We start from the raw sequence: 25,487 nt of genomic DNA on the forward strand, positions 1-25,487 counted from the left end.
TTTCTGTGGGTCAAAGTGCACAAACTTGATATTGAGGAACCAAAACTGAAGGAGGGGGTGAAATGCAGACACACAACCCCAAGCTGTGGTCTTCCTCATTTACATTTTGCAATTAAACATAAATTCTTCCTGCATTTTGGCACTGATTTTGTCACATTGCTCAGATTGTTTTAACGTGCATCCGTTGCCTTGTAAAGACCAAGACGCTCTATGGTTTCTCAGCTTCCTCTTCTTTGTGGAAGGTCTTTCGTTGAGTGAAAGTGTTTGGGGTCAAAATGTCTTCAGCAGTTGTGGTACGGAACAAAGAGAACTTGACTAAAATATTCTCGTTAAAGTATTTGCACTTTTACTTTAATAGCGAAAATACCTTTAATAAACGTATGATTGTGATGTTCTGTTTGGCTGAGTTGAACACGTTTGTTTGTCATCGTAAAGTAGCGTAGCCGAAGTGGTAAATGGTAGTAAGTTTTGTTCGGCTCCCAGGTACGGGCGGGATTCTGCGCTCTGGATAAGGAGTCACTTTTAGCGTGAAGACATGAGAAAGGGTGAGGATGTCTGCTTGGTGGCGTCAAGCCAAATCCTGGACGGAGGAGTGCGAGGGGCTGCAACGCAGGACCCCACTCCATCGACCTCCTCCCCACACACCCAGAAACGGGAAAGGAACCCTTTATTTTGCCTTGCACTATGGAATTTCTGCCTTCTTTTTTTTTTTTTTTTTTTTTTTTTTTTTTTTAAATAAAAAAAATCTTGTTTCTCCTTCCTTCAGCAGCACATGTCCCAGTCTTGGTGTGCATGTGCACAGTGTTTAGTGAGATGAAAGCCATATATGTTGGCTTTCCTTAACAAATACCCAAGGGAGCATGTGTTCTTACCTGCAGCAAGTGCTTCCTGGGCTGCCGCCCCCCCCCCCCCCCCAAGGCCAACTGCCAGTCTCAGTCCATATCTGCAGCAGACATCCCTGTTCCGCAGCAAGCTCCCATGGCGCTTCTTTCCAATCGTCAATCTCATCAAGGTGCAATTCCTCTCATTTTGACTGAACTTGCTTGGAGACATAGCGGTGTTCTCTTAGATAAGTCTGTCTGTAAACAGCATTCTTGGGACTCACCCTGTATGCCATATTTTTTTCCTGTATACATACTGCATGTAGGAATATGATCAGTCAGCTGATTCCATATTATTCATAATTGTTTTACCTGATGTTTTTCTCAAAAGCAACTTACAGTGTTAACTTGCAATTATTTACCCATTTATACAGCTGGGTAATTTTTACTGGTGCAATTTAGGGTAAGTACCTTGCTCAAGGGTACTACAGCTGAAGGTGGGATTAAAACCTGTGACTTTTGGGTCCAAAGGCAGCAGCTGTAACCACTACAGTACCATCTGCCCTGACTTACCTGCTGACTTACATGGTTTGATTTGTGTGCTAAGGTACTGTAAAGGATGCGCTGGGACAGGTAAGGATTTTGTCTTAAAGGAGGGGTGTTCATTCAAGGTCGTGCGGAGAAGGAGACAAAGGGGAGGACGGGGAACGGGTAGACTGTGAGGGGGCTTTGAGCGTGGGGTTGCGACCGGGGTTGTGATCGGGGTCGTGGCTGTCTCGGGTCGTTCTGTCTCAGCATCTCCTCCGTGTCTCTCTCTCTCTCGTTCACCGGCGGGTCCGGGGGAAGAAATAGAAGTTGTAATCAGTCCCAGCTGCCGCTGGCCCGTCCCCGACTCCGCCCCCTCTTCCAACCGCCCCGGCGTGCTACAGGTACATACAACTTTTCTTGTAAGAAAAGTTACAACTGGGTATATTTTTAAAAACAATGAGCTCAAGTGAAATACTTTGCTGAAGGATACAACAGCAGACAGGTATTTGAACCCACGTCCTCTGATTGCACAGCGTCAGCTCTCGTTGCTACCCTACAGTTGACCTAAACACTTTTCGTATTTATAAAATTTGCGCACGTGAACTGTGTCGGGCTGTCACCTCGCGCTCCAAAGGTCTTGGCTTCAAGTTTTCACAAGGAACCAGTAGCTCAAGGGCTCTAAAACACGTGACCCGACGTCGGAGGCTTGTCCGCCTTGTTTTCACTAAGGGGTTTGCGGTCACGGACGCTGACGCTGAGCTGCGCGGAGGACGGAGACCGAGAAAAGCCACCGCAGCCCTCGAGTTCACGAGAGTTCACGCTTTGGCCAAAGCCTGAAGGCTGAAAGCGGCCGTGTTTATATAGCGCCGTCTGCCAAATAAGAGAACGTCCTTCTGCGAGTCGACCGCAAACACATTGCGGCCCATTTTTATACAAAATAACGGGGAGTTTCTCCTTCCGCCCTTTTTTTTTTCTTTTATATAAATAGAGTGCCGTGCGTGCACGTGCCCAAGAGTTCACTTTGTGCGGTTTAGCCGGTCTTGTGAGAAGGAGAGTTTCACTGCACCGCTGAACAGCAATTCAAAATAATTTATTTTGCTGTAGAGCGCATGGACTTCGTGGAATTCCACATCGCACAGCTGTGGATTCGAGGGCGAGACACCAACCTTCGTACCGTTGCGGGTCGTCTCTTAGCGATGTACGCGGACGGGATATACGTTTACTGCCGTGGCTCAAAATATCCCGCCTATCGATCGATTTGACGCTTGAGGATACGTGTGCAAGACTCAATCACCCTGGATACTGACTCCGTTGACCTTGTGGAAAAGTTTGCTGCTTAAAACCGTATTTCCGTTTGCACCGAAAACCTGCATAGCCTTTCCAGAGTTGTTCCTGGAGGAAATCTCACCGTCATGTGACGCTGCTTCTCAACATTGTCTCTTGTTTTGATGACGTGAAACCAGTTTTGCACCTGGGAATTTAAGCCATCGTGTCACAAATCCATCTGTTGACAGATGGTACCGCCGCAACGGGAAAGCAGTTGGTGGTGTTTATCTAAACTTTTTCAGCATTCTTTCTGCCGCTGATGTGATTGATCTATGGGAGCATTGATTAAACCCTTTACAGATGATTTTTATCTGAGCTGAGCCCATGTTAACTGTGACGTTAGACCTTCACATCTACAACTATCGTCAGTCCACCGTTACTTGTTTACATTGTAAAATCGATTTTTTTGTCTTTTGAAAACCACATGATGAAAATTGCAGTTGTAGTCCTTATCTTTGGCTTTTTTTCAACCAACGCATGTTTTGCTTGCACTCCGTTTTGAAATATCAGAAGTATTAAATGACGGGACCAGAGGCTGACAAACGCGCATGGCCAAAATGGACTTGTGTCCGAATCGCATCGTTATCTTTTGTTTCCTTTCACCTTGACAACAGCCTCCGAGGCTCAAACCTGCGTACCAATATCCATGCGTAGCAATGCAGCAGCTGTCGTATGGATATAGGGTTACATTTTCATACAGTAATCTGATACTGGATGGCACAGTGGTGCAGTGGGTATTGTGTGGGCTTTACAGTGCTTGGGCTGTGCAGTTGGACATGGGTTCAGTCCAGTCACCTCTCAAGTTGTCTGGTACTCCTGTATTCTCCTTGTAATTGTGTGGGTGTCCTCTGGGTGCTCTGGTTTTCTCCTGAGTCCCAAAAGACATTTCAGAAGAAGTGGCGGGGAATAAAAATCCATTAGTGTGTGAACGTGTGAGTGACTTACATTGCTCTCTTGTGTGGATGGGGTGGTACTTATGAATACCTTCATGTGCTGTAACTAGCACCACAAGTTGCCTTGGACAAAGGCATCTGCTGAACATAAAATATTATTTGCTTTTGTGTGATTAATTTTCAGAACTTGTAATAAAGAAATATGGGCTCCTTCAAATATCTAAATAGCTGTCTTATTTCATGCATGCAGATGATGTTCTCACAAGCAGGGCATGCTAGTACATCAACAATTTGCATTTTGTTCATGTTGGCTAAATCTTGAGCAATGTCCTGTGTGCTGGCAAAGCCAGTGTTGGCAGTTCAGTCAATGATGCTTCATTACTTATTGGCTGTCCTTATTTTGTCTGTTCATTCATTCAAGACGTGTTACACCCCATGCGTATATTACATCGGCTGTACCCAAGAACCCAGTCCAACAGACTTCCCCATGAAGCCACAGAGAACAACATCCAACATACATCTCCATGACTCGAGATAAAGAAGCTTACTTTCCTTCCCTAACCAGCACAGCCACAGGGTACCAACATGGGTACATCATTGAGTTTGTCAAGTGGGCACCTCCCTTCATCGGTGTTTCGTTGAATTAGGCCCACGACACGTCTACAAGGCTCAACAATGCAGTCTGGCCTCCCCGACCCACCCCCGCTCCGCACACGTTAGATACCCTAACACGTATCTGTATTCAGCTTGAATATAAAGAAGCTGAATGATAAAAAATTATGAAAAAGAAATAGTAATGACATAAAAAGATGAAACATTAATTATGGATCTGATGTGAGTTAGTGTGCCGTTTCGGGCTACTTAGCCATATGCACCTTCATTACCACATTTTACGAAAGGCTTATTATGACTGGATTTGGCCTCTGTCTTGATTCACCCAGTCTGTCCCGCATAGTTCATATTATGTAAGGGTAGAGCTGAGTAAAAACACATGTGAAGTAAATTTAGAAGGATGGAAGCGCTTGGCAATAAAATGCTGAACTTGGCAGCAATAGCATCTACTTTGTCATTTTCAGCTGTAATGGAAAATTTCCCTTGTTGGAATTGTGTTTTGGTTTCCTAATAAAAAAAAAAAAAAGAAAACTGAGTTACATATGGTATGTTAATTACAGTTAGTATTTTTATTATTGTAGCGCACGTGTTGCGCTGATCATGATCGTGACACTTGGAATATTTTTCTCTGTTGGGCGACACCTTTTTCCGACGAGAGAGAAACCTCTACTTTTCCCCTCCTCAGGTAGTTGAACTTACAGGGGGTTCATTCTTTTTTTTAATACCCAAAGTGATCAGAATTTTCTTAGTTTTTTTTCCCCCGATCTTTTGTTCTGTCAGGATGTCATACTTTATATTCAGTGTATGCATTGCTAAATACTCAGGTGGCTCTCTGTGGTCCAACCAGTAGTCACTCAGCTTTTCCTGTCCAAAAAGGCCCCTAAATCTCTCCTGAATCTCTTCACTCGAGAGTGTTTTCATTTTTAAAATAATTTCCAGACTGGTTTTTGAAAGCGTTCGAAGAGATTTAGTGTACGTTTGCTCTATCTATGTGAGTGCATATGTCTTTACTCTATCAGAGTGTTTTGGAAGAAATGCAGTATAATTGTTGTTTGCTAATTCATCAAGTTTTACCTTTGTTTCTATGGAGACAGATAATTACTGCAGTACTGGATTATTATTATTATTATTATTATTATTATCATTATATTTACTACTTCTACATGATTTTTGTCTGTCCGAGCTGCTGAAAATCATTTTTCTGTATAGCAGTTTTCAGAAACAGCGGAGACTATATAAATCTGGGTAGATACGAGAAGCGGTTTTTATGTTTCAGTTCCTATCTTTGTAGTGATATGTAGGTAATAAAGTTGGCGGTATTATGTCAGAAATATGTGATATGTGATGATATAAATCCTTAGCTCCCTCTAATTCAGACTTGTCTGCTTGGGTTGCACAACAATTCTTGCTTAGAATAAAAGGTGTGTTTTCAGCGACGTGGCACTTAAGCAGTCTTCACCGATTAGTAAAGTACCTTACCAGCAGAGATGCCTTTTTTTTTCTTTTTTTTCCCCTAGGTCTGAACATATATTTATGGTCTCAGTCTCACACGTTTCTTCCCTTCTTTCCATCTTCCTGACTGCAATGGTTGCTAACCTGCTCTGATAATTGATACTGTCGATAGGCGATACATAGAATTACTTTAAATTTTAATGTAATTTTCCACGATAGCACACAGACAGCACACATTGGCTGAAACTGCTTGTCCCAAGCGGGGTTGCGGCGAGCCGGAGCCTGAGCCGGAGCCTAACCCGGCAACACAGGGCGCAAGGCTGGAGGGGGAAGGGGACACACCCAGGATGGGACGCCAGTCCATCGCAAGGCACCCCAAGCGGGACTCGAACCCCAGACCCACCAGAGAGCAGGCACAGGCCAAGCCTGCTGCGCCACCGCACCCCCCTCCATTATAATTGCATAGATGTAAATACTGTTTATTGCAGTGCACTTGAAATTAGTGTGTCCTGTTACATAATTATCTACCGTCCGCATTGCTGTGTTGGTATTCATAGCTTCGTGGAGGCCGGGGGTGCCAATTTCGTTTGAGTTCTATGAATATGTTTCATAATGGGTTCTCCAAGATGATTTCCCTCCAGAGCCACAGCCCAAGGTGAGATGCATGAAGTGAGCATAGTTTGAGGTTTGCCACGCTGATGACAAAAGGGTGAAGCAGGCTTTAGACAGCATATTTCTTCAACTGTCTGCTTAAAATTCCACTAAGATACAAAGAAGCTGTTTATATTAAAATGCTTCCAGTAAAATTTTCATAAGCTGGCTGACTTGTTGGAGTAATCAGATTAATAAAACATACTTGGTTCTAGAGTCTGCTTAGTTAGGTTATGGGTTGTTTAATGTTGGAGCAACATAATACAATCAATAATAGATTGAGTCACATTTAGAGGGACTGCCTTTGGACCCAAAGGTTGCAGGTTCAAATCCCACCTCCAGCTGTAGTACCCTTGAGCCAAGGTGCTTGCTGTAAATTGCTCCAGTAAAGTAATTACCCAGCTGTATCAATGGGTGAATAATTGTAAATAGCTTAAGTCTGTAAAAAGTCTGTTTGGAAAAGGTGTCAGCTAAATGGATAAATTGAAATGTAAGATGTCAGTGATGTATTTCCAACATTGTGTTTGTTACACTGAATCTCCATTATTGATAGTCGCAATGTCATAGTGGCGATCTAAACAGGACTTTGAAGTCTTCACGTGAATGTATGTGTAATCATGTAAAAGTAAGGGTAAGTGTTGTAGAGTTGACTGTGACTCATAGCGAACGCCTGGTTTTATTGGTAGGGGAGGGTACGGATGAGGTTTACCATCACCTTCTGCCACCCGTGTCTTTGAGAAGAAGGGGGGGGGGACATGCAAGCTGAGCGCACCCTGATTCGGATTTGAACCTTGGTCCGAAGGCTCGGCTCCTCCACTGCGATTCATCAGGGTTAGCCACTGTGCCACAGTGCTGCTTTTGTGAAAGTAACTCATCCTCCAAATGTGGAGACTACAGGTATCTCATCGGAGTTGGAGCGCGCAGCCCGGGTCGTTTCTGGGTTCTCCTTCACAATTGAAGGAAGTTATGTAAAGCGGTGGAGTTTCACTTCGATGAAGGGGTATTTCCTGCAGTACCATATCACGAGATTCAGAGAAAGTCGTTATTAGTGTCATTGAGAATTTCTCACTGCTCCTTGTCTGTTGGCGAAACCTAGATAAACTTAGCATTTTGTCTTCAACAGATGAGTTGAGAGTTGAGTAGCATGGAAAGCAAAGGTGTGTAACATCTGTAATAACCCTGTTTTACATGTGGAGGAGGATGCATAGGTGTCTTCATTCTTAAATATCATCGGTGAGACAAAAGCCCTATGCAGAGGTTACGCAACAGTTCTCCGATGACAGTGGTGGTCTCCTCTCATCTGGTGGCCAGAGTGAAGTTACCGATGGAGTAACCAGATCTCTGCAAGGGTCCGAGGTGTCCGTTGAGGGATGCTGACGGTTTCACTGTAGCTTTGCAGACGTTAAACCTTGTGTGCAGCATTTTGAAACGCAAAACGTGACTCTGGTTTCCGCCTAGATGCTTTGCTCACTTCAGGGTTGTTTGCAGGAAAAAAGGTTTGATAATGAGACGACGCAACGAATCTGTCTTGTTCTCAACAAGTTAAGCCAGTTAATTACAGACCCCGATTTTCTTTCTGTTCCAGGCTGCCAATGGATATGTCCTCCTCTTTGACGTGGTGTCTGCTGGGGAGGACAAATTCCTCTACGAACCAGTCTACCCCAAGTGAGTGAACCTGTCCCTATTTTTTTCCTTCCTTAGTCTTCACGCAACATTTTATGCCTCTGTTCTGATGCCATGTCTATTATTTCCTTTCTTTAATCCATTTCACCTTTGTTCTGCCTCTGTGTCCTTAACTTCCTGCCTCGCTATTCATAAAACAAGCCTTCAGCTGGAACTTGAGTACTGGTCTTAAATCTAGGACTGCGAACGTGGGCTCCAAGGGCCCTGGGGAATGTGAAACTTGTTAGGCATCGCTGTGATATGAAATGGGACATGGTGTGTATGCAGAATGTGGTGTGTGATCACGTGGGAGACCGTGCTGTTGGCGTGGTGGTTGGAGCTGCTGCCTTTGGTTCAATCTCTACCTCTGGGTATGGTACCCTTGAGCAAGGTACTTACCATAAATTGCTCCAGTAAAATTACCAACTCTCTATATGGTAAATAATTGTATAATTACCATTGTAAGTCGGCTAAATGAATAAATGCACAGCTGGGTATGTGTGGATCACACAGAGGTATAAGGGTGCAAAGAATGAAAACGGTTTAAGCTGAAGGTCAGAGCTTGAGGACGACTGTACCGCTGCTGGGGATGATCAAAGGTGGTATTAATCTTTGGGGTATTACTGTATGATGGCACGTGGCCTTGAAAATGTCAGGATTATTTCCATTAATAATTATTCTAGTGCCAAAAGTGCCATCGGAGTTCCTCAGTGGTGCTGCTATTCCTAGAGGCTTTGCACGCCTGTATGAAAGTGGCACGTCGAGCCGTGACGTGAAACCCATCTGGAGGAGTTTTCCCAGGGCCCAGGACATGCCGCTTTGCCCCAGCCTCAACATTTTAGGTGTAGCGATTCGCTGTTGTGAGGAAAAGTTCTTGCAGACTTTGCGGTTATCTGGATTTTTGCGCGAATGGCTCCGATAATGTGATCTGGCCTAATAAATAAAGGATTTCTTATTTAAAGAACAACACACACAGAGCACTTTCTGTTTCCATAGCTTCATTGAACCAATGGTTTAAAAATTCAAGGTAATTGGTGGGAATGTAGGATGTGTGTGTTCATTGTTAAATAAGATGGTCTTTACTTATTACTAATAAGATCTGGATGTAGATCAGGTCATTTTTTTTTCTAATCCATTCATGCAGAAATCCAGATGATTCCAAGTTTCACAAAGTTTTACTCACAACGGTGTGTGGTAGCGTACTTTCTTTGAACCAGTACTCATCGCGCCCCCCCCCCCCCCCCCCATGTTATTTCGGTTCTTCCTCTGTTTTTGTTTCTGGTTTTGTTGTGCTAAATATGTCACTTTTACAGCTTGGCCACATAGTTTCAAGTGTTATTTTGAAGTTTAATGAGCGAGCCGGACTTCTGTGCGTCTAAGGTAACGAAATTAATGTCTAAGAAACTTCAGAATATATAATCTCATATAAATGTGAAATAGTTTCTCCAGTATTTTCTTTCTGTGTCTTTTCTATGTTTTAATTAAAAAAAAAAAAAAATAAATAAAAAATTCCCAGTGCTCAGATAGTGGCAATCGCTGATTCATATGTACATGCTGTTAGGACCCCCCTTCCTCTTTGTCTCAGTTCTAGTTACGCTGCTGGGGGGTCTCCCATTACAAAATGTATGAAAGCTGTGGCCGTGCCGTGACGAGAGACGAATATCGATCGTGGTGATGGTAGCTTTACCGGCCTTCCATCTCGTGGCTTCAGTAGCAAAGGTGAAGGCTCCGGCCAGTAGTCCTGGTTGAGCCGGAACTTCTCGAAGCGACCCTTGACCCTTTCCATCTCCTGCACCCGTCCTGACGAGCGTGTCCATCTGCATCACTCGCTCTCCAGCCCACGTTGCGCCGTACCTCGAATTGTGTCATTGGATGTGGTACATCTGGGAAGCGGCGAAGGCTTCCTGATTTGCCTTCTGTTCGGTACTTTTTACTCTGCTCTGGCTTTTTGTGAGTAAGTGTAATACATCTAAGTAGGAATTGATCCAGTTTTTTTTTTTTTTTTAATATAAATTTTAAAAAAAGCTTCTGTATTTATATGGTTCTCGTGAAGCTCAAAGTGAGGGAAGTGCTGTTTAGAGTTTTGGGAACAGTTTTGGTTTCCTCTGCATGTCTGTTTCTGCTTTCTGCGGTCAGTTGTTTTTCTGAATTCCTTCTCGCAGGCTTGCTTGGCTGCAGGGACTTGGAGACGAGACTTGAAGTGCTCCGAGGTGCGGCCGAAGGAGCTGTCTGGACTTAGCGTCGTACCGCTCAAAGGCCTCTCCTAAGTCGAGCAGTGAGCGCTCTGGTAGCGTCTCTATGGTGGAATGGTCGCACCTCCTGAGCAGTGGGTTCAATTCGTTGTTGTTATGAATGGGAATAAATTGTCAGATGCCAGTTTCTGGTTAATCTGGTGGTTCTTGCTACCAGAGAACATTTGTGTGCCTCCCTCAATGTAGACATGGGAAATGATCATCTCCCCTTCCAGTGACCTCCACGTTGTCGTGTATGAAGCCCTGATTGGAGTGTGACGCCTGCTGTTTACGCTCCGCTTCACTTCAAGGCTCTTTTGGGGAAACGCTTCCCGGGTTTGTGGTTGTTTCGTGGTCTGAAAGGCACCTTCATCGAGCGGCAACTCTTGCACGCGATGATGCGGACGGATCTTATCTTAGCAGAGCTCCACCGCCCCCCCCCTCCGAGCGGTCGCTATGGATAGAGTACGAATCGGCGAACGCTTTGAGAATTCCTTCTTGCAAGGTGTTCTTCAGACGTGGGACATACAGTGTGCAAGTTCTCATAAATCCGTTTGTGCGTGTGTGTGCATGCATGCCATTTCACAGACAATTAAAACTTGCAATTGTATAAAGCCAGACAAAATTCTGAGGTTTAACACTTCAGATGTATTACAGGCTTTTGCAAAAAGGAAGCAGTCGGTGTTTGTACAAATAAGACCCCCCCCCCCAATATATCCACGTACAATGCTCCATTTGTAATAAACCCGGTGTTTGTTCTACTAAAGAAACGAGAAAAGACTTGGCATGCGCCCTCATCTGAAACAAAAGCGGCCCTTTTGTCAGTTATGATGTTGCAAATTATGTGAAATGTGCCACTTTGAGCTCCTGCCATGGAGAGGTGTTTGTGCTTGGCTGTTTCCTGCTCTGAACACAGAAAGAAGAAAGATTTTATTGTCAGAAAAAAAAGCATGCTGTTGATATTCATTCTAAAGACCAAACTCTTTGCTGGGGGAAAACCATAAAAAAAAGTCGTCCTTCACCTTACGGTTTTCTCATTTTCCACGATACAGGTAAACACAATTTCCAATTTTTCCTGATGAAAAATGATCTCGCTTTTGTCAGTTGGCCAGTATTGACTCCCTAAATAGGGCCGCCTTGTTGCCTAGCAACCTGTTGCTTTGGCTGATGTTTGAGTATTAAAATGCAATAATGTTCCGTTATTTGTAACGCATCTCTTTATAATTATTTTTTCAGCAAATAACTGTCATATAAGAAGAATACTGTGGGCTTTACAGTTGTTGGGATGTGATCCACTCCTACTGTGTATCATATGCATACAGCTGTCTTCGATCGTGGTTCATTTTGTACTCCAAAGATAATTCATTTACATTTACATTTATTTATTTAGCAGACACTTTCGTCCAAAGCGACGTACATCTCAGCAAAAGTACAATTTATGCATTACATTAAGAGAAAGAGACATAGCTGCAGACATGTGACTCAAGTAAACCTAGTTTGTTACCTACCACTTGCTGCACCGAGGTTCATCGTTCGAGTAGGTGCATAAAACACAGGATAGACAAATCCTGATACCCTCCTGCCAAATTTTTTTTTCTTTGTTTTCTTTAAATAATAATATAAGATACACGCAGGGGGTGTGGTGGCGCAGTGGGTTGGACCGGGTCCTCCTCTCCGGTGGGTCTGGGGTTCGAGTCCTGCTTAGGGTGCCTTGCGGCGGACTGGCGTCCCGTCCTGGATGTGTCCCCTCCCCGTCTAGCCTTATGCCCTGTGTTGCCGGGTTAGGTTCTGGCTCCCCGCGACCCCGTATGGGGTCAGAAAGTGTGCGTGCGTGTGTGTAAGATATACAAGCAAGTAAAAACAATGCCGGAGTAGTGGCTGAATAAATGCTTTGTCTGGTGATGCTCGTGAAGTTACGGTGCATGAACATTTAAACCGTATGCGAGCTGGAGAGATCTTGGGCGAGATGGGCCCGGAAAAGGTGAGTTTTCAGACCCTTCTTGAATGCAGGCAGAGTTTCCGCAGTTCTGAGTCACAGGGGAAGGTCGTTCCACCACAACGGAGCCAGAACCGAGAACCTCCGCGCTTTACTTTTCGTGCGCGGGACCACCAAGCGAGCGGAAGTAGACGAGCGAAGGGGTCTAGCTGGGGTGTAGCGGTTGACCGAGACCTGTAAATAGCTGGGAGCAGTTCTATTGATTTAGGTCTGCCTGCTGTTCACTGGAGTACGCTAAGATCAATAAGTGAAATAACTCGGGATGTATCCGCTGTACTCGATCCAAGCCCATTTGGTGGCACTTCGCTGCAGCGCTGGTTGTTAATATGAATACTGTGTGTACTCTGTGGGAGTGTAACTGTCTGTGTGCCAGTACCGAAGACCGTTGTGTGATCTCTACATGTGGGTCCCTCTCGACTTGGGGCAGGCGGATGATGAATGTGCGTGGAAGGCCAAGGCCGCTCTATTAGCATTGCTAATTGTGCCGTGCCTCCTAGACATCCGTTGCGCTGTAGCTATGACCGGCGTGCAAAGCGAAGGAGGGAAAGCGATATTAAAAAATAAAACAACGGTACGAAATATGAGATGGTGGTTTTTTTTTTTTTTTTTAAAACTCTGTTTGTGTTCTTCTGAGAACTCCCTGGCCTTCTCAGAAGAACACCAAGAAGAGCACATATTAAAAAAAAAAAAATTGTATATAGATATATAAGAATAAACAAAAATGAAGTGGTGCCATCCTTTCCTCCGCCTTGGGTGGATGTAATCGCTGAGATTCCCTGGCTGTGCAGTCAGTCAGCGTATGGATGAGGAAGATGCCCACTTGTGCGAGATGTTTGCGTGTGTGCTCAGCATTATCACTGTTCTGTAAAAGTGGCGTGGAGAAGACAAAATATGCTTTGTTATTCAAGTTGAAGTGCAGAGGGTGGGTTTCGGGGGGGTAGCGTGAAAATGAAAGGACGACTGGGGCTTAGTCTTTTGTCCTGTGCCATGAAGAGAACGGCGTTTTCGTACCAGACACGAACAGTTCTTCGTCCCCCGTCTGAACGCGAGCGCGGGAAACGGAGGGCGATGCGATGTTAAATGGAAACGCGCGGCCGATACGCGAGCGTCCGTCCGCGAAAGCGCAACGTTGCACGTTCGGCGTTTCGGGACAAACTGAGAGCGTGTCTTGTCTCGATGTGGTTCGCAGCGTTTTTCCGGTGAAACTATCTGGGTTATTGGGACACTGGATTTTAGTCTGTCTTGTCTCTGCAGTTCAGAGAGGAACTTTACAGGTAATCTCAGTTTGTGACAGGGTGACGATTAGATGCCAGCCATAAATTCATCTTAAGTTTTAATCCCCCCGTTCGCTATGTTATATAAACCATAATGATATGTAAGTAAACATGCAGTAATTCTTTGTAGTGTAATAGGGCTTTGTTTTTCCACCAGTTCTTATAATAATGATAATAATAATAATAATAAATGTATCATGCAGTGTTTTGTTTTCGCGCTTCACTATTTACAGTTTCGTTTCTAAGTCTGTTTTCTTTTGCTTTTTCTTCTCTGCATCGCTAGAATATTCTCATTTTTATTTGCTGGGCATTGTTTAAAAATGTTTTTGTAAATAAAACGCAGTTGCTGGTAAACACCACGGAGTCATTAACAGATACGGGTGTCTTGCAGCAGTTGCGCTCAAAGGTTGGAACCGAAAGGATACGAAGTTGTTGGGATGGGCATCCTAAGTACGGGTCATCATGAATTACGTGCGTCAAGAGTTGAGGAACGCCTGTAATTTGCTTCCGTGTGTCGTTTGTCCAGAGGGAACCCTAGAGTGAAGGTGACCCCGGGGTACAAGGAGGAGCAGTGCGCTCCCGCTCTCAGCCTGGAGATGAAGAAGCCTGTGGACCTGGAGGCTCCCATCACCAGGTACAACCGCACGCTTTGATTTGTACGCAGCCGGGCCACCCCCGCGCAACATCTGCTCTTATTTGTGTTGAAAAATTGTAAAGTCACTCATGTTTTTCTCGTGTCATTCTGTAAAATGCTTTCTTTGTTCACAAAATGTTCCTTCAGCATCTCATTTTCAGAAGTTGCTATGAAAACCCAATCCTTTCATGACTTGTGTGCGGCTTGAATTACCAGCGCTGAAAAACGTCTGCTCGAACACACACGTTCACAGAAGTACTATGACCCGGATCCACCGTGATGTTCGCCTGCTGCACAACTCCTTGACTCCGATCTTCGGGGCAGTAAAGCTGAGCCGTGCAGTTATTTTACGTAGTCCTACTATTCCCATTTCGCTCGCTTTAATCAGCGATGGAGTCATGGGGGCTACATCCCAACTGCAGAGATGCAGTAAACACTGCAGCATTGTTCTCTCAGTCACCACTCAGACTGGGTATTTCATGTCAGCAGCAGTGTTTAAAAATAAATATTGATTTGTAGACTCAGCAGACTAACCGTTAACCTACTGTTTGGGTCACATTTTGATTTGCTGTCTATTGCGTCCCGTCCAGGGTGCGTCCCCTCCCTCTTTGGCCTTGCGCCCTGTGTTGCCGGGTAGGCTCCGGCTTGCCGGGACCCCGCTCGGGACAAGCGGTTGTTGACGTTGGTTGGTTGGCGTCGTAATTTATTAACCAACTGAAATGAGCAGCTGTAACCTTACAGTTTGAAGGACCCCCTTCCACTGGTTGCCCAGTCCACACGACCACTTTGCACACCCAACCTTGAGGACTGTGTCCTTCTTACATTGTGACCGACCAGGCATGAAGTTGGCAAGAGGACACGACTTAACTTCTGTTTCCTTGTCGATACCGAAGTGTTGACGCTCTCTTAGCCAAACCATAAACAGATTATATAACGCATAGCCAAAGCGTCAATACTCCACATTCCGTTGTGTTCCCTAAACACCCCCGACCTCACATGGAAGCCCAAAAAAAAAAAAAAAAGCCAGCATTTTCAAGGTGTACTTCTGAATCTGTACAAAGTGCCTTAAGCCCTCGCTTCAGCGTCTGTGCTTCTAACTAATCTTTCAGACTTCATGCCAGATGTTCTTTGATGCAGTGAAAAATAATTTTAGGATGTATAAAGAAAAGATAAATGCCTGGAACACAACACGGTAGGTTGTCTGTGTGCTGGTGTGGTCTGTGTTCATTACTCGTGCAAGAGACTCTGGAAATGTACCGGTTGTCTGCAGCACATTCCCGTAGCTTTACATATGATGGTCTGGAACTTATTTCGGCGCCTTCATCTGAGTCTTCTTGCCGTTGGCTGGACTCCGCTCTGAGTTTTTAATGAGGTGCATCTGTGCATGTGAAATCATGCTCCCTTTGCTATGGATCATGGCTTCTCCTGTTTTTCCTGTTGGTTCTGCAGCCTGCAGTCAATGCAGGAGGACCTGGTGGTGTCCACAGCTGATGGGTACCTGCACATCTTGCATTGGGACGGCGTCGCCAACGGCCGCAAGGCCATCAGCCTTTGCACGGTGCCCTTCTCCTTAGATCTGCAGTCGTCCCGAGGTGAGACGTACGGCATACCACCCCCTCAGCCGCACATCCTGCTCTGTGTCCTCTCAAGAGCCAGTGTATCTGCACAAGTCTCAAACATCCCTTATTCCGGACACTGTACTGTTGGTCTGGAAGGCTTCCCTTCTTGCATGTGCATTTAGACACCGGAGGAGAGGTTTGTTGCGACATTGGCAGTTGTGCCAGTTTTGCTAAGTGTTCTTTGTTTGTCTTTGTGTTAAGCTAGCATGGCCACAATTTGTATCATTTCTATATTTTTTTTCATTTAGCTGCTGCTTTTCTCCAAAACGAGTTATGTGATGCTACTTCTTATTTACCCATTTATACAGTAGGGTAATTTTTCTGGAACTATTTAGGCTAAGTGCCTTTCTCAGGGGTACTATGGCTAGAGGTGGGATTCAAACCTGCAACCTGTGGGTCTAAAGACAGCAGCTCATAGCACTATGCTACCAGCTGCCCATTTTGTTTTTTTTAGATTTTTTTTTTTTTCCCCCCCCCACAGTGTGTTGCATGTCAGTGTCACAGTAAGTCTGAACTCTTCTGCCCTTATGTGCTGTGTCCAGGTGGTCCCTCTCTGGACTTTGATGGAGTGCACATTCTGGACATGGAATACTGCGTGACACTGGACGGCTTTGCTGTGGTCTTCGACGACGGCCGTCTGGGCTTCATCACCCCCATGGCCAACAGATTCACTGCAGATGTAAGACCTCGGTATATTTGTTCTTTTAACTGATGCGTTTCTCCATGGCCGCCTGCTTTGCTCCAGGTTAGTACAGCAGGAGATGGGATTCAAACCAAGGACTGTTGACCTGAACATCATTACCTAGATGCAGGATCTCCAGAACCACAAGCGTGCATGTTGCAGTTTGAAAAGTCGATTTCTTTAATATCTTTAAATTTTAATTTCCTTTCCTTTTTTTATTTGATCCTTCTGAACTGTACAGGATTATGTGTTCCGTGCTGGAATTTAATAAGGGAAAACATAATATACACTCTTCTAAAAAGATGGAACTCCTGAAGGTAAAAATTGCCATAAAACCCCAACAGAGGAACTGCAACTAGGCAAAATATGAACTACAGTTAAAATTCACACTTGGATTTAATGAAACTCGACAAATGTACATTTACATATTTGGATAAATGATAATTAATGGGCAGTTGCACAATTGTCACACTGTGGAGTAAGAGGATCTGAAAAACAGGAACCAGATCAGATATGCTTGTTCAGCTCTTTTTCAAGGGCAGTTGGGAATGTGCACTTTGAACTGCAGGCAAGGGGAATGGGTGATGCTTCAGAACCCTCATTTGTAAATTCGAGTTCACTGTCCATTGTGGAATTAATTCCTTGCGCTATAGAGGACTTTACCGTAATCGCTTTAGCGAATTCTCGGCCACTCTGTGCAACTCTTTGCCTCCAGACCTCGGTTTCCAGAGGATACAGGGCAGCGATATCGGGTAGTTTGTTTTCCCACATCTGTGGAAGGGGAAGGTCGGAGTCGTGGGTTACGGCGGTGGCCTCGTGAACGGGCTACGCTTTGCACGACAGTGAAGTAATGAAGTGGGTCAGCACGGTGCAAGGCATGTTGGGGGAAACCACCGAACGCACACTCTGAAGTTAGGCAAGCTGCCATTCGCTGAAGGGTAACGGCAAAGATCATTAACTCAAGTTACGTTATGGCTGTTTTAAATCGAAAGCTGCCGGAAAATGATTTAATCGGACGAACAGAATCCTGCCTCGGGACTTGATTCGCATGAGATGTACAACCTGGGAGATGATCCTCCTCAGAAAATAGTGGTCATCTCTGTCCGTGTAGCGTCAGGCCCAGAGCTACGGTGGTGAAACAGTCAACCTCAAGACACCCAGCAGGGCTTAAAAACCTCATCAAGCTCTCAAGGTCTGGCAAAGCTGGTGGATAAGAGTCTTATTTCCCTCTTTTTTTATTCTGACATCTGGCTTGCTGACACACGGAGACCCTTCACGTGGTTGTCACGGTAGGGGAGGTTAAAGAGGGTGGTTTACCGTTGACCTTTCTTGTGTACGTGTTTGAACCGCGAAGGGAAACCCACATGAACATCGGGGCAAACGCACGAACTCCATGCAAACCAGGATGGATGCACATGTGAAACAGCCCGCTGTGAGGCACCGGTGCTACCTGCTGTACCACACCTGCGGGGTGGTACTGCATTTAACACACGTTGTCAGATGTCCTTCGTAAAGGAAACTCGGGCAGAGGGTCGTCGGAGACGTGCTGTGGATACTTCTCACGCGCTTCTCTTTCTTCAGCAGCTGCAGGGCGTCTGGGCGCCCGACGTGACTGACGGGACTTGCGTGGCTGTGAACAACAAGTACAGGCTCATGGCTTTTGGCTGTGCAAGGTAAGGGTCCCATATGGCACGCAGCCTGCGGGCTTGGCCGCGAGCATATGCTGCGACAGCGCGTGTCTGGGCTGTGCGAGTAGTGGGACTGTAGCGGAGCCCTCCGGGTCTCAAACAAACTTAAGTTAGAGAAAGATTAGTTTTTTTTTTTTTTTTTTTGGTCTGAAGAAAAGCGAACGAAATGCATCGAGAACTTGCGGCGTGACATTAAGGGGTCAATCGAGGGCGCGTGCCGAAAAAGGCAGAATCATCGTGTCGTATGTATTGTGTGTAGGTGTGTGAGTGTGTTTGGGGTCAAAACTGGATGAGTTACGAGCCAGGTGCAGCTTGTTGACATTCGCTCTTTGTTGTGCTTCCCTCCCGCCTGCCGCAGTGGCCTGGTGCTTGTTTACACAATAGACAACGCCACGGGATCCATGCAGCTGTCTCACCGGCTCGAGCTCACTCCCAAACACTACCCAGGTACGTACGCCTGAGAGCCACTCGCACCTCTGTCCATAAGCGCGTCCCACTCGGAACCTCGGTGGTGGCGTGCAATAGAAAATTAGGTTTAATTTTTTTTTTGGTATGCTTTTTGATGACCACATGTTCGGAGAATTTTGTTTGCACTGCTGGGGTTTTCTTTAAACTCCCGAGTGTTTTTACCGCTTTTCGCCGAGCTCTTCGTCCCAACGCACAAGTGATGATGTTGTGCCACCTGCTGGATGTAAGACGTGCAGAAAGCGTCCTCCCGTCTCACTGAAATTGTTGGCGCACGTTTTACTGTTTCGAAGAGGCAGAATGGCACAGAAAGTTTACCATGAAAGCGTGAGTGAGAAGCAGATTTATCGCTCCCTGCGTTTGCCGCAGACATATGGAACAAGACGGGGCCCGTGAAACTGATCCAGTGGTCGCCTGACTACAGTGTGGTCATGGTGACGTGGGAGTGTGGCGGTCTGTCCTTGTGGAGCGTCTTCGGAGCTCACCTCATCTGCACGCTGGGGGAGGACTTTGCGTGAGTGACGCCGTATATCGCACTGCGTAGACACTATATACGCTGATGGACCATGGTGTGTAACATTTATGAATACTGACCCCAGCTTCAAGTGGTTTCTGTTCGCCCTTCATGTGGCTGGAAAAGAAAAAAAAAAAAAACCTTTTTGTAAGGGGTTTTAAAAGGTCTCTTTTCAGATGGTTTAACTGCGTCGGTGGGGAATTGGACTTTGTACGGATTAATGTTGTAATTAAAACAAACTTATGAGATTTAAACGTTGCCATTTTTAGACTGCATCGAAAAATGGATTTGAAATGTGGTGCTTTTTCTTGCAGGAGTTCACGCTTCCCATTCAGTCGTGCGTGCTTTGAGCCGTAAGCTTGGTGCATTGGGACAGTGTTGCTTCGGTCGTGCTGTCTTAAAGTAGCACAGTAACGATACCACTTGGTTCGTGCGCATTTGTCCTCGCGTGGGATCCTTGAAGACCCTTCTATGGAGTCGAACATTGCCCTCAGTCCTCTGTTGTGCGCTCCTGACCCGGCCTTTCTCCCTTCATCCACAGGTATCGATCGGATGGAACTAAGAAGGAGCCGATTAAGATCAGCTCTATGGTCGGTCGCTGTTTACTTTGCTTTTAAAACGCTTGATGTGTTTGTGTTGCTTTAGGGATGGTAAAATAGCTTCCAGCAGTCAGCGAGATCACAGAAAAGATTACGGAAGGATTAGAGCACAGATTAAGTTCGAATAGCTGAATTACCGATACGATTCAGAGCGGTAGCTGTCCTCGTACAGTTGAGTGTGCAGAGTGCGGTAATACCGCAAGGTGGACCTTGTGAAGAATGACACGTTTTCCTGTAGAGCTGGGGCGCAGAGGGCTACCATTTGTGGGCGGTCACCGGTAGCGACGGGGGCCGGCAGGGAGACCAGGAGCCGGAAGATATACCAGCCCTTCAGCAGCCCGTCATTCTCCAGTTTCAGTTTATCAAGAGCGTCCTGACGGTCAACCCTTGCACGGTGAGAAGAGGGCCACGTCGCACTTGGCTGCAGTAAAAAAACCACACGCGCGAATTGATCAACGGCCCTTTTGGCCTTCAGTATGTGCAGCGAACGGTATCTTTGTTCAGCTGTTAATATTGACTGCTCTTGGGATTTTGCAGTTTTTCTCCTACCGGATGAAACAGAATCGAATAGGTTTTGGTAGATTTTTGAGTCATTTCTTTCTCAAACTGATGTGTGACTCCTCTTAGAACAACCAGGAGCAGGTGCTGCTGCTCGGGGAGGACCGTCTGTACCTGGCGTGCGGAGATCCTACCCAAGCCCACAGCCCCCCGGAGCAGCACCTCCCGCGGGAGAGCAGCCCTCTCCACTCACCCTCCACCTCCTCATCATCCGTCTCTCAGGGATTAAGCACTTTACTCGGACACAAGCACTGGCACGTGGTCCAGGTACGGAACCGCTCGCGGTCACGGTGCGGCCAGCGCGCCGGTCCTGCGGTCCAGGTGTGGTGCCGCCGCTCTGGCTCGCAGTATGCAGCCTCTGGACGCTCAAGGGGACTTTTAACTGTGTTGACTGGCAGTGAAGACAACATGTTTCACTAAGAGGCGTTTTGATTGCCGCCCTTTAATAACACGATTCTGATAATCCTAAGGTTTTGTTTTTATTAAATGTATAGTTCAGTAATGGTAACGCAGTTACGGCAGGGATGATGCTGACGAAAGAAACGGGATTTTGTTGAATAAAAATGTATTTTCCTCTTTAGACTCAGAGCACATACCTAGAGAGCAACTGGCCAATACGGGTACGTATGGGGTGCTGTACACTGTTTCACTGAAGAAGCTAGAGACATGCATATGGATTAGTGGGAAGAGTGTTCTAGCTGCTGTCATGCGTCACGATGACAAAATATGAATATGAAATCTGTGTATTGTAGTGTCCCCAGTCTGATAACGCTGTCACCCTGGTACAGTTTGCAGCGATTGATGCACCGGGCAAGTGCGTGGCGGTGGCAGGCAGACGCGGCTTTGCACACTACTCCCTGTACACCCGAAAGTGGAAGCTTTTCGGCAACATCACCCAGGTGTGTCAGCGAGCCGGTGTTATTTCACAGTTAGGTTTGCGAGTTTAAAATAATAATTTGCAGCATGTGCCAGTCCAAACGTATTCGTAGTTGTGTGTTTAGATTTAGTGTTTAATCTCTTATAACAGGAGCAGAACATGACGGTGACTGGAGGACTGGTGTGGTGGAATGACTTCATTGTTGTCGCCTGTTACAATTTTATTGATCAGCAAGAAGAGGTAAATCGCATAAATCGATATGTTGCAGTGCTTGTTTACCGTGATGATTTATTCGGACAGGTCATTGTTTGCTCCCGACACTAGTAGGGGAACAGCTGGTAGCGTATTAGTTCGAACTGCTGCCTTTGCACCCAGAGGTTGCAGTTTTGAATCCCACCTCCAGCTGCAGTACCCTTGAGCTGGTACTTACCCTAAACTGCTCAAGTAAAATACCGTACTCTATCTTAATATTGTAAGTTGCTTTGGAGAAAGGCATCTGCTAAATTAATGAATTTAGTAAAGTATTTTCAGATTTCAGTCAACAGGGAAAAACTACTATAAGCTATTAAGAATGAATGCAGTCTCCTCGTTTTTGTGCAGTTGCACATGTTCAAGTAACTTCCAGATCCTTTCTGCTACACTCTCTTTGGGTCATTTGCGTTCTTTACAATTTCGTAGTGAAGAGTGTTGCATCTGAAGTTCAGCAGCAGTTTAACTGGAACTTCTGGAGAGAGGAAGGAATCCTACAAGGGTCCACAACTACAGTCCTCAAGGGCTGCGCTCGTGCAGCTTTTAAGAAACACATTTGCTCTGGTGCCTGATGGACACCTAGAATACCAGGAAAGAGGATGCACTATAGTAAACTACAGTGTATCTGTACAGAGTGCTGAGACTGAGCAGAAACCAGCAAACGCCGTGGCCCTCGAGGGCTGGAGTTGAGGTGTAACGTTCAGTAGGGTACTCTTAGACATTCTCGTAACTCACTGACGTTTAATAATCGTCAGTATCTTAATGTCTAAATGACTGAAGTATGACTAAAATTACTATAAGTCTTAATATTGAGATGTGTTTTATTTGGAAAAATAGCCTTTGACCTCAAGGAATAAAAATAATTACTGATGTGTGCAGCTGAGACTGTACCTGCGGACATCGAATCTGGACAACGCCTTCTCCAGCATCACCAAGCTGCACTCGGACACGCTGCTGCTCAACGTGTTCCGTGACATGGTGATCCTCTTCAGGGCCGACTGCTCCATCTGTCTGTACAGCATCGAGAGGAAGCAGGAAAGGTGAGAGCGCGACCTCGCTGCAGCCCCTCTTCCCCGCATCGCCGTGTTGCGATCTCGTGATGTAGCCTTGTGTGGCGCTGCCGTTCCTACAAGGTATTTTCACAGCTGTTACCGGATACGCTCATTTCTGGGGGTTTTAGCTCTGAACTGTAATAGTAGTGTTTACTTCAGAGCTTGATGCTGATTGGACAGCAGGTGGAGTAGCGGCTCAAGGTTTGAATCCTACCTCCTGCTTTAGTCCCCTTGAGCAAAGTACTTGCCATGAATTGCTCCAGTAGACATAGCCTAGTTGTATTAATGGGTAAATTACTGGGAATCTCTTAACATGGTATGCTGCTTTGGAGAAAAGAATAAATGTGAATGTAATAAAAAAAGAAAAAAAAACATTGCTTTCTGCAAGTAATTTAAACAGTTTTCACTTATTAGAATGTACCGCTGCTGCTTCTCCCCACAGCCCAAACCCATGTGCCAGTGTTGAGCTCCTGCAGGAGGTGTCGATGTCCCGGTACATCCCTCACCCTGGCCTGGTGGTGTCCGTCACGCTCACCTCCGTTCGCACCGAGACAGGCATCACGCTCAAAGCCCCGCAGCAGGTGAAGATGGGCAGCACGGTGGCACAGCGGGTGGCACAGCGGGTGGCACAGCGGGTGGCGCTGCTGTCTCACAGTGCCTGGGTGATGCGAGAGGACGTGGGTTCGATCCCCGCTCAGTCTGTGTGGAGTTTGCATGTTCTCCCTGTGTCTGCATGGGTTTCCTCTGGCTACTCTGGTTTCCTCCCACAGTCCAAAGACATGTTGTTCATGTTCACCCATAGCGTGTAACAGAGTGTGTTCCACTGATGAGTGATCCAGTGTAAGTAGTGTATCTAGCAGTGTAAGTCACCATGGTGAATAAGGTGTGTGTGGACTAGTAACACTACATATAGGGTTCATTGGAAGTCGCTTTGGAGAAAAGTGTCTGCTAAATAAATGTAAATGGTAAGATGCTCACACAACTGCTGAGATCTGTGTTTAAGCTCACAGCTTTTTTTTTATTTTTTTTTTTTATTATACAGGCCTGTGTGGCAGAGAGCATCCTGCTGAACCTCGCTGGCCAGCTGATCATGCTGCAGAGGGACCGCTCCGGGCCTCAGGTGCGAGATAAGGAGACGTTCCCCAGTCAGAAGAAGCTGGTCAGTGAGCCGCTGTGCACCGTCCTGTCTCCTTTTGCCACATCGCTGTCACTGACCTGACCAATGAAGCTATGAGATAAAAATCCTACACATATTAGTGTTTTTTTTTCTTTTTTTTTTTATACACTTTTCATTTACTTCATAGGATGATGTGGTAGTACAGTGTGTCCACTTAATTTCTGATGTGTTTTATGCATTTTTGAGTTGATAAATTGTCAGGATTCTGTTGGCCCTCTTACAGCAATGGAAATAAAGAGGTGCTGAATAGGAGGATTAATCTGCCTTTTAAGAGCGATTATTGTCACCTGACTGCAGCTCTGGAAATGTAGATCAGGCAGCTCTTGTTGTTTAATCGCTGCTCGAAAGTCCATGTAAGTGGGCGTTGAGCAACTGGATTGAACATGTTTTTCCATGTAAATGTGAGTACGATAAACAAGTCATTGTAAGATTTAAAACGAACTCTGACCTTGGAGTGTAACCATATCAGATCACAGCAAGGCTCTTTTTTCTTTATTTATACCAAATACATGACATGGAAATGTCATCGCCCCAGACACATTTGAATTTTTTTAATATTATACGCAGTTTTTCAGTGGCTTTATTATTTTTTAAACTGAAAATTTAATTGCACATTTGGAGAAATAGTACAACTGCAGTAACCGTCAGAATGAAAAAGAGAGATTGAAACGCGTTATGCTTTCCTTGGTCCGTTTACAGTGCTGCAGTTTCTTTTGTTTTTTGTTGTCCCTCCAGAAAATGTGAATTGTGATGGCTTATGTTGGTCTCAGGTCTGTGTGGTCATTTGACATTCACATCTTTTTTCACTAGTTTAATACCTTCTTTTTTTGTTAGTCTTATAATTTCAAGCTACTTACAGTGATTATGAATGGGTACATTTATACAGCGGGGGTTTTTTTTTTTTTTTTTTTTTTTTTAAAGCCGAGACCCATTCGGCAGAGGTACCTTGTTCAAGGGTTCTGCTGCAAAAGGTGTGAATCGAACCCAGGTCTTTGAGCTACAGGGCAGTGGCTCTAATCACTGCGCCACTGGCTGTCCTGTAAGTGCTGAGCGATTTAGTCTCGTCTTTCTCCCTCCTTCCCACCTTTGCCAAAATCAGCTGCCGTTCTGCCCTCCCGTGGTGCTGGCGCAGTGTGTGGAAAACGTGTGGACGACGTGCCGCACCAACCGCAAGAAGCGCCACCTTCTGGAGGCGCTGTGGCTGGCGTGCGGTGAAGCGGGCATGAAGGTGTGGCTCCCGCTGTTTCCTCGGGACCACCGGAAGCCCCACTCGTTCCTGTCGCGCCGCATCATGCTGCCCTTCCACATCAACATCTATCCTCTGGCTGTGCTGTTCGAGGACGCTCTGGTGCTAGGCGCCACCAACGAGACGGTGCTGTACGAGGGGCTTACTGGCTCCCGCGAGCCTCCCGAGGCGCTCTTCCCTTTCTGCACGGTGGAGCGCACCTCCCAGATCTACCTCCACCACATCCTGCGCCAGCTGCTGGTCCGCAACCTGGGTGAGCAGGCCCTGCTGCTGGCCCAGTCCTGTGCCGGGCTGCCCTACTTCCCCCACGTGCTGGAGCTCATGGTGCACGTGGTGCTGGAGGAAGAGGCCACCTCCCGGGAGCCCATCCCTGACCCACTGCTGCCCACTGTGGCCAAGTTCATCACCGAGTTCCCACTGTTCCTCCAGACCATCGTGCACTGCGCCCGCAAGACCGAATACGCCCTGTGGAATTACCTGTTTGCAGCAGTGGGCAACCCCAAGGACCTTTTTGAGGAGTGCCTCATGGCCCAGGACTTGGACACGGCTGCATCGTATCTCATCATTCTGCAGGTGGGTTCCCGTTCGCGAGGGCGGCCGCGCCGGAATAGCATCTCTCCCGACTCCTCGGCTTACGAACGCACTTGGGACCGGAGCTCCGTTTGTAGCTCGATGTGTTTG

At 46.1% G+C, this 25,487-nt stretch overlaps 1 protein-coding gene across 3 annotated transcripts in view; it reads left to right on the top strand.

Annotated features, from left to right (window-relative positions):
* The window catches only part of ric1 (RIC1 homolog, RAB6A GEF complex partner 1), a 66,442-nt gene that overhangs the window by 31,760 nt on the left and 9,195 nt on the right, over positions 1 to 25,487 (top strand). For 2 of the 3 annotated variants that reach the window (XM_018753439.2, XM_029252768.1), the window contains exons 3-19: positions 7,869 to 7,948; positions 13,973 to 14,080; positions 15,530 to 15,672; positions 16,242 to 16,378; positions 17,963 to 18,054; positions 18,428 to 18,516; positions 18,904 to 19,048; positions 19,590 to 19,638; positions 19,886 to 20,041; positions 20,275 to 20,472; positions 20,787 to 20,825; positions 20,994 to 21,104; positions 21,233 to 21,322; positions 22,211 to 22,371; positions 22,826 to 22,964; positions 23,426 to 23,542; positions 24,660 to 25,379. In XM_018753439.2, coding sequence (XP_018608955.1) covers positions 7,869 to 7,948; positions 13,973 to 14,080; positions 15,530 to 15,672; positions 16,242 to 16,378; positions 17,963 to 18,054; positions 18,428 to 18,516; positions 18,904 to 19,048; positions 19,590 to 19,638; positions 19,886 to 20,041; positions 20,275 to 20,472; positions 20,787 to 20,825; positions 20,994 to 21,104; positions 21,233 to 21,322; positions 22,211 to 22,371; positions 22,826 to 22,964; positions 23,426 to 23,542; positions 24,660 to 25,379 — 2,574 coding nt within the window. The remainder of the gene's footprint in view (positions 1 to 7,868; positions 7,949 to 13,972; positions 14,081 to 15,529; positions 15,673 to 16,241; positions 16,379 to 17,962; positions 18,055 to 18,427; positions 18,517 to 18,903; positions 19,049 to 19,589; positions 19,639 to 19,885; positions 20,042 to 20,274; positions 20,473 to 20,786; positions 20,826 to 20,993; positions 21,105 to 21,232; positions 21,323 to 22,210; positions 22,372 to 22,825; positions 22,965 to 23,425; positions 23,543 to 24,659; positions 25,380 to 25,487) is intronic. The other variant, XM_029252769.1, reaches the window with a different exon arrangement.

The sequence above is a fragment of the Scleropages formosus genome, chromosome 6, assembly GCF_900964775.1.
Source record: "Scleropages formosus chromosome 6, fSclFor1.1, whole genome shotgun sequence".
NCBI classification, from domain to species: domain Eukaryota; kingdom Metazoa; phylum Chordata; class Actinopteri; order Osteoglossiformes; family Osteoglossidae; genus Scleropages; species Scleropages formosus.